The 7892-nt window shown below is 46.6% G+C and overlaps 1 protein-coding gene across 1 annotated transcript; it reads left to right on the forward strand.

The window, feature by feature from the left end:
• Positions 1–6479: 6479 nt before the first annotated feature.
• Positions 6480–7394, forward strand: LOC123142012 (agamous-like MADS-box protein AGL80). The gene has a single exon (XM_044561047.1). It carries the CDS (start codon positions 6480–6482, stop codon positions 7203–7205), a length of 726 nt encoding a protein of 241 aa, XP_044416982.1. The 3' UTR covers positions 7206–7394.
• Positions 7395–7892: the final 498 nt, after the last annotated feature.

The raw sequence follows: 7892 nt of genomic DNA on the forward strand, positions 1-7892 counted from the left end.
GAGACTCCTCGTCATGTCCGTGATCACATCCGGGACTCCGAACTATCTTCGGTACATCAAAACATATAAACTCATAATATAACCGTCATTAAACTTTAAGCGTGCGGACCCTACGGGTTCGAGAACTATGTAGACATGACCGAGACACGTCTCCGGTCAATAAACAATAGCGGAACCTGGATGCTCATATTGGCTTTCACATATTCTACGAAGATCTTTATCGGTCAGACCGCATAACAACATACGTTGTTCCCTTTGTCATCGGTATGTTACTTGCCCAAGATTCGATCGTCGGTATCTCAATACCTAGTTCAATCTCGTTACCGGCAAGTCTCTTTACTCGTTCTGTAATACATCATCCCGCAACTAACTCATTAGTTGCAATGCTTGCAAGACATACAGTGATGTGCATTACCGAGTGGGCCTAGAGATACCTCTCCGACAATCGGAGTGACAAATCCTAATCTCGAAATACGCCAACCCAACAAGTACCTTCAGAGACACCTGTAGAGCACCTTTATAATCACCCAGTTACGTTGTGACGTTTGGTAGCACACAAAGTGTTCCTCCGGTAAACGGGAGTTGCATAATCTCATAGTCATAGGAACATGTATAAGTCATGATGAAAGCAATAGCAGAATACTAAACGATCAAGTGCTAAGCTAACGGAATGGGTCAAGTCAATCACATCATTCTCCCAATGATGTGATCCCATTAATCAAATGACAACTGATGTCCATGGCTAGGAAACTCAACCATCTTTGATCACTGAGCTAGTCAAGTAGAGGCATACTAGTGACAGTATGTCTATGTATTCACACATGTATTATGTTTCCGGTTAATACAATTCTAGCATGAATAATAAACATGTATCATGATATAAGGAAATAAATAATAACTTTATTATTGCCTCTAGGGCATATTTCCTTCAAAAATAGATCTGATCATAAACTGAAAGTTCATCGAATCCCAACAAAAACACCGCAAAAAGAGTTACATCAAATAGATCTCTATGAGGCCACTGTATTGAGAATCAAAAGAGAGAGGAAGCCATCTAGCTACGGACCCGAAGGTCTACAATGAACTAGTCACCCATCATCGGAGAGGCACCAATGAGGATGATGAACCCCTCCGTGATGGTATCTAGATTGGATCTGGTGTTTCTGGAACTTGCGGCGGCAGGAATTGTGTTTTGTCGACTCCCTTAGGGTTTTTGGATTTTTGGGGTATTTATAGAGCAAAGAGGCGGTGCAGGAGGCGGCCGACGTGGGCAGAACCCACCGCCTGGGCCCCCCGGTGCGCCCAGGTGGGTTGTGCTCCCCTCAGAGCCCCCCTCTGGTACTTCCTTGGCCCATCGTGTGTCTTCTGGTGCAGAAAAAACTCCAAAAAGTTTCGCTGCGTTTGGACTCCGTTTGGTATTGATTTTCTGCGAATTAAAAAACAAGCAAAAAACAACAACTGGCACCCGGCACCTGTCAATAGGTTAGTCCCAAAATATGATATAAAGTTGCTATAAAATGATTGTAAAACATCCAAGAATGATAATATAACAACATGGAACAATAAAAAATTATAGATACGTTGGAGACGTATCACGCCATCACTTTGCCGCGATATATGAGCTACAAGAGTGTGTCGGCTTCGCACTGTAACGTTTCAATAAATTCCCGAACAATGTCGCGGGCAGGCGGTCCTTCTCAGAAGAAGAAGGCCAGCGTACATAAAATACACAACTTTCATCTTTTCCATACCTCTCTCAGATCCAGAGAGTCACAATGGACCTCCGTCGTTTGCCGTCGAACCCATTGCTTTCATGGTCCATCACCTTGTATTTCGACGAGAAAAAGAAAATGCAGGCGTACACAGCAGGCAGTGAACCCAAACGAGCCATACAAAATGACAGTGCCCCAACCGGTAGAATTCGAAGGCCGAGCACGGAGTAACATAGCGAGACACTCGACGCCTAAAACAAGAGAAGAAACCAACCATAGCACCAACCGCTAGCGTGACCCACAGAGCACAACCAAACCTTACACCGACCAGCCAAAGAGGCACGGAACGCTCCGTATGGCTAGGCTAGGGTTCGGAAAGAGCATCACACTTTAGGAGGCCAGCGAGACAAGTGGAAAGGTGTTGGCCATCGTACTAGGTTTTTTTTGCATGTGAGCCTCCTATCTTGTAATGGGTACCGGATTCATATCCTCCTTCATTGACTGCTCTCCACCCTGGCCCATCCGAATAAACTTGGCGGTAGTCCAAAATTCACCATAGTAGTGGAAAATCCGAATGGGGGATCCTTCAACATAAAGGTACAACACTCGAGTCAGTCGAGGGTGATGATCAATTCCAACACGCAGCCTAGTGAAGAAAAAAAATTGTGCTTGTTGTTTGGAAGGTGGTCAAATGTTCTCCTACAACTCAAAGGTTGTGCTATTCTGAGCAAGTCGGGTCGTCTCGGCATATGCTAGGTGGGACAAAAATAACCGCTTCCGGTCACCACTTTGGTGCATAAGTTGTGCGTATCGTACGAATCACAGGTCCGTTGGTCCAATTGACCCACTAGCGATAACGAAGCACTACTTATGGTTATGGACCCTATTTTAGGCCCTAGATGTTTACTTTTTTCGCTTAATAGGGCGTATGTTACAAACGTCATCGATGGCTTTTCAGGTCGCTGGTTAATAATGTCTTTCTTTGGCTTGTTGGATAGGAGCAACATAGACTTCTGCTCACTCAACTCATTTGTGCGCCTTGATGATCGAGCTGTGTGGGATGATGTGTGTCGCACATGAAGCATTCCAAAGTGAACCGTTACGTTGCGTGGAAACCATTTGCATGCGTACAATCTGCCGTGCTCTTGCGATACAAGGTGCGAACTGTTGAATGCGCGCAAATTTAGAAAGTTTAAATGGACGCCAAATTTACAAAGTTAGAAGGAAAGTTTAATTGGGTGCCAAAATTACATATGGGCACAATTAAGGGAGTAAACCTTATGCAATATTCTTCCAATTTGATACCATATCATATAATTAATCCTTGGGTGATTCATCCAATATAAACACACTTAGGATGGAGGCCCTCGTGCTTCGCGTAGAGCGAAGCCTTGCCCAAGTAGAAGTCCAGCACTTGGAAGTCGCCTCTGTTGGTACAGAGGAGGACAATCTCAGCTTGGCTCACAGGCTGACAACCACGGAATGTGAGAAAGAACTCATTCACTATTAATAGTGAGTACTACTGCTAGTAGAAGCATATTCAACCCTGAATATATGGAACCACATTCAGTTCACATATAAGGAAAATTTTGGCACAACTTTAGAAACACAATGTGCTTGATCACGTGTCATTGCAACATGTGTTGCTTTCCGGTAGCACACTACTCCAACTCGAACCACCATGAGTTCTCCACGGGTGGTGGAGGGAGGATTGAAGGGGTGCAGTACTCGAGTGGGGTAGGGACTCAAAGACTCCTAGATCTGGGAGGTGAGTCCCCCACATTTGAGAGGGGGTTGAGGGGCTTCGTGAGAGAGAAGCTAGGGGGGGGCTCTAGTGGAGGAGGCCAAGTGGGGCTCCGGTGGATGAGAGATGGACAACGGGTGTGTATGTGTGTGTGTGTGTTGGGGGGCGTGTTGGGGTGCTGCTTGTTTGGGAGATGGTGGATGATTATAGGGTGAATTTGGTATTATTGGTATTAGAATCTTGCCTTTTAAACTCATTATTATGTTGGGAATCACCTCTGAGTACCATCACTTTCACCCTGTTAGTGGTGTATGTACTATACCAATGAATGGTCGTAACTTTTCCTGTTCAGTGATGTGATGTTGTCCGACAGGTGGAGCACCATGCCATGTCGCTCTCATAACTGCTCGATGTTGCTTACCACATTTGTGCCACCGTCAAGGCATGGGAATCTAGTTCGGGAAGGTTGCAGGGGGCAGGTCTATTAGTGGGAGGCCACACGGGGAAAAGTCGGTTGCTTGGAGGCATCAGCCTTGGGATCTTGACATCAATAGGTTCCTCTATAAATCATTGCAGCACGACTCATAAAACCTACACATTGGTGCATGTGCTCCCACCACAAGCCACTGGGCACCTGAGACACTCGAACTACTCATCACATCAAGCTATACAACCACCGATCTCGCGACTAGTGGAAGCCACATGCTTGAGGGGTACGTGCCATCCAACAGTCTGGATCCGACACCTATGCCCACTTTCTCGGATATGGGGAGAGGGGCTCTTGTAGGGGAGAGTTTGTGATCGCTCAAGTACAATTGGGTATAGGAGAGCTCCGATTGTGGTATCAAGAGAGTGCAAGAGGCCTTGACGGTATCATACCGGGAGAGCAAAGAGAAGTTTTATATTTTTTGTATGCAGTATGTAGTTGCATTGAGCCCGGAGCTCGGGACTAGACTGGGTTGTCAGATGGGAGCTCGCGGTCACCACTTTGGCGAGTAAGTTGTGCATTTTTCCTGTATAAGTTAACTTTTTTTTTCTTAACTCGGCATATTCTATAAACACCGTTGATGGGTTGATGAGCTCTCCGAGATGACACGTGCAGGCCCATTCGTATCTCACGGCTTGAAGAGCTCAGCGAGATGACGTGTGTCGCACAAGAAGCATTCCAGCATGAATTGCTACGTCATGTGGAAACTGTTCGCGTGTATACGATTTTTTGCACCCCCACAATATAAGGGGCCAACGGTCCACGCACGTAAGTTTAAAATATTTAAGTGGACACCAAATATACAAAGTTATAAAAGGAAGGTTTAAATGTGTGCCAAAATTACATATGGGCACAATTAAGGCAGAAATTAAATCTTATGAAATATTCCTTCAATCCGTCACCATATCAAAATTACATATGACAATGTAAAGCACAAATCGGGCAGCCCCGAATCTAGAGGACAGGAAATAGTCAGAGGAGCTTCAACATGAACCCAGGTCCAGGTGCCCCCCCCCCCCCACGTGTTGCAAAGTGCTTTCTTATGGCCACCCTCAACCCACGATAGGTGGTAGACTTAGGGATGGGGATGGGGAACTCCTGCATCATGATGAGCCGAGTATCGTCCAAGTATAAGCCCCGCACTTTGATGTCGCCCTTTGTCGGTGTAAAGAAGGACCATCTCAGGTTGTCTCACAGGCTAACAACCACGGAATTCGAGAAATAATTCATTCATACCGAGCGTGGAGTTGAGTCATCATACTCCTAGGCGGCCAGGCCCTCCACGATGGGAAAAAGGCTCACATCACTCTCAGAGTCCCATAGTAAAGATGATGGTAGTCACGCTTCCACACCTTCCCCTGGCTTCTGAATGACCTCACTCCATGGAGAAATTTACAAAAGCAAAAGTAGATCACATATTTTGGGAGGCTAGGGAGACCAGTGAAAATTTGTTGGCCATCGCACTAGTTTTTCTACATGTGAACCTCCTATCATGTGATGGGTACAGGGTTCAAGTCCTCCTTCCTTGACTGCCCTCCATCGAGCCCATCCGAATACAACTTGGTGGAGTTCAGAAGTTACCGTGGTCTACTTTAGTAGGGGAAAATTCGCACGGGGCTACTTCAGCTTCAAGGTACACTCGAGGGTAGATGTTGAATGCATAGGCACCAGCCTGGTGAAGGAAAAACGGTGTTTGTTTGAAAGGTGGTCATGTGGTCTCCTACAACTCAAAGGTTGTGGTATTCTGAGCAAGTCTGGTCCTCCCGGCATATACTAGGTCGGATGAAAATGACCATTGCCTGGAAGGTGGTCATATGTTCTCCTACAACTCAAAGGTTGTGGTATTCTGAGCAAGCCGGCTCCTCCTGTCATATACTAGGTTGGACGAAAATAATCACTGCATGTGACTAATTTGCACGCAAATTGTGCTTATAGTATCAATGATAGGCCCGTTGGTGCAATTGACCCACTAGCGATAATGAATAACTACTTATGGTTATGAACCCCATTATCGTCCCTAGATGTTTACTTTTTCGCTTAATAGGTGGCGCGTGCTACAAACATCATCGATGGCTTTTCATGTTGTTGGTTAATAATGTCTTTCTTTTGCGTGCTGGATAGGAGCAACATTGACCTGTGCTTGCTCAATTCGTTTGCACGGCTTGATGCGCTTAGTGCAATGACAACCGTCGCACATGAAGCATTTCAAAACAAACGATTATGTCGCGGGGAAACCAGATGCGCACATACAATTTACCGCGCTCTCGTGATACAAGGGGCCAACGGTCACACGCGCGTAAATTTAAAAGGTTTAAATGGACGCCAAATATACAAAGTTATAAAAGGACGGTTTAAATGGGTGCCAAAATTACATATGGGCACAATGAAGGCAGTAAATCTTATGCAATATTCTCCCAATCTGTTGCCATATCATGAAATTAATTCCTTGGCGATCTCTCCACTATAAATCTACCCCTCCTCCCTGCCTAAACCAGCAACTTTCCTTACCTTGGCTAGTTTGATCCCTTTGCCAGCAATGGCTCGCAAGAAGGTGACCCTCAAGTACATCGCCAACGACTCCACCCGGCGCTCTAGGTTCAGGAAGCGTCTCAGGAGCCTGATGAAAAAGGCGACCGAGCTGGCCACCATGTGCGATGTCAAGACCTGCGTCGTGGTGTACGGCGAGGGCGAGGCGGAGCCTCAGGTGTTCCCTTCCCACGCCGAGGCGGTGGATATCCTGAATGAATTCAAGAGCATGCCGGAGCTGGGCCATTGCAAGAAGACGATGGACCAGGAGGCATTCCTCACCCAGCGCATCGCCAAGCTCCGGGACCAGGTGGACAAGGCTCGCCGCGAGTGCCAGGACAGCGAGATCAGGTACCTCCTTTACAACATCATGCACGGCAACCACCCAGGCCTCGTTGATCTCAGCGCCGAGGACGTCGCCCGCGTTGGCTGGAAGGTGGACGAGCTACTCAAGAGCCTCGGCGAACGCATGGCAAAAAACCATGTCCAGGCGCCGCCGCCAGCTCCATCCGTCAGCACCGACAGCATCGACATGGCGCCTCCCTCGCAGTATCTGACGTCACCACAGCAGGAGGAAGGTTGGCTTGACATGGTGAGCTCCGGTGGTGACGTCGGCACCCTGGTCTACGGTGGCAACGCCAGCCACGACGGCGCCGGCTTCTCCGGCGCTGATATGATGATGGAGACGCCATTCTCCGATCTGGGGTTCAGTTCGAGACCTTTCCCTCCCATGTAAGCCAGGAGGGATGAGGATCTCCAGCCGCTGTGCATGGCCAGCTATCGTGCGATCGATCTCTCGTTATTTATTTAGTTTCCTGAAGGTGTTATATTATTCATCTATGTGCGTCGTTGTATTCATCTTGCTCTCTGAGCCAACTCTCGTTTTTTGTTGTAATGTTGTTATTGAATTTTTATTCAGTTGATCTCTTCCCAAAAGGCTGTTTGTTTGATCTCTGCTGCGCAATTGGTCGTAAATCTTAAGTTGCACCTGTTTGTTTGTGTCACAATTGTGTTTTGTCTGACATTACTTGCACAGCTAAGTGCCTGATATATAGATGCTGCTTGATTGCTGTCAGGGCCTCAAAGAACCTTGGTCTCGTATGTTGGCCTGTTGGGGGTTGTGTCAGGGCCTTTAATTTCATGCTATTTTGGTGTCTAGAAGTTTACAATTTCTGTGGTATAAACGAGTTGAAGATTCCTTCTCCTGGAGCCAGCTAAATGTGCTGGATGATTAATATTTTCCTGGATACAGATTTGAGAATTAATTACCTTTTTGACTTAATTGAGTATTTAACCAAAAACTACCACATTTCACGGACATGTGACAGAAAACTACCACTTTACGTTTTTGTGCGGAAAACTACCAAATTTGTCCTAAACCGTGGCAAAAAACTACCAACTCGCGTAAGCGCTCGTTTCACCC

This window comes from Triticum aestivum, chromosome 6D, assembly GCF_018294505.1.
Source record: "Triticum aestivum cultivar Chinese Spring chromosome 6D, IWGSC CS RefSeq v2.1, whole genome shotgun sequence".
Taxonomy (NCBI): domain Eukaryota; kingdom Viridiplantae; phylum Streptophyta; class Magnoliopsida; order Poales; family Poaceae; genus Triticum; species Triticum aestivum.

What these genes read in the sequence shown, in the direction of transcription:
- LOC123142012 (XM_044561047.1), top strand. Translation starts at nt 6,480, where the DNA reads ATGGCTCGCAAGAAGGTGACCCTCAAGTACATCGCCAACGACTCCACC.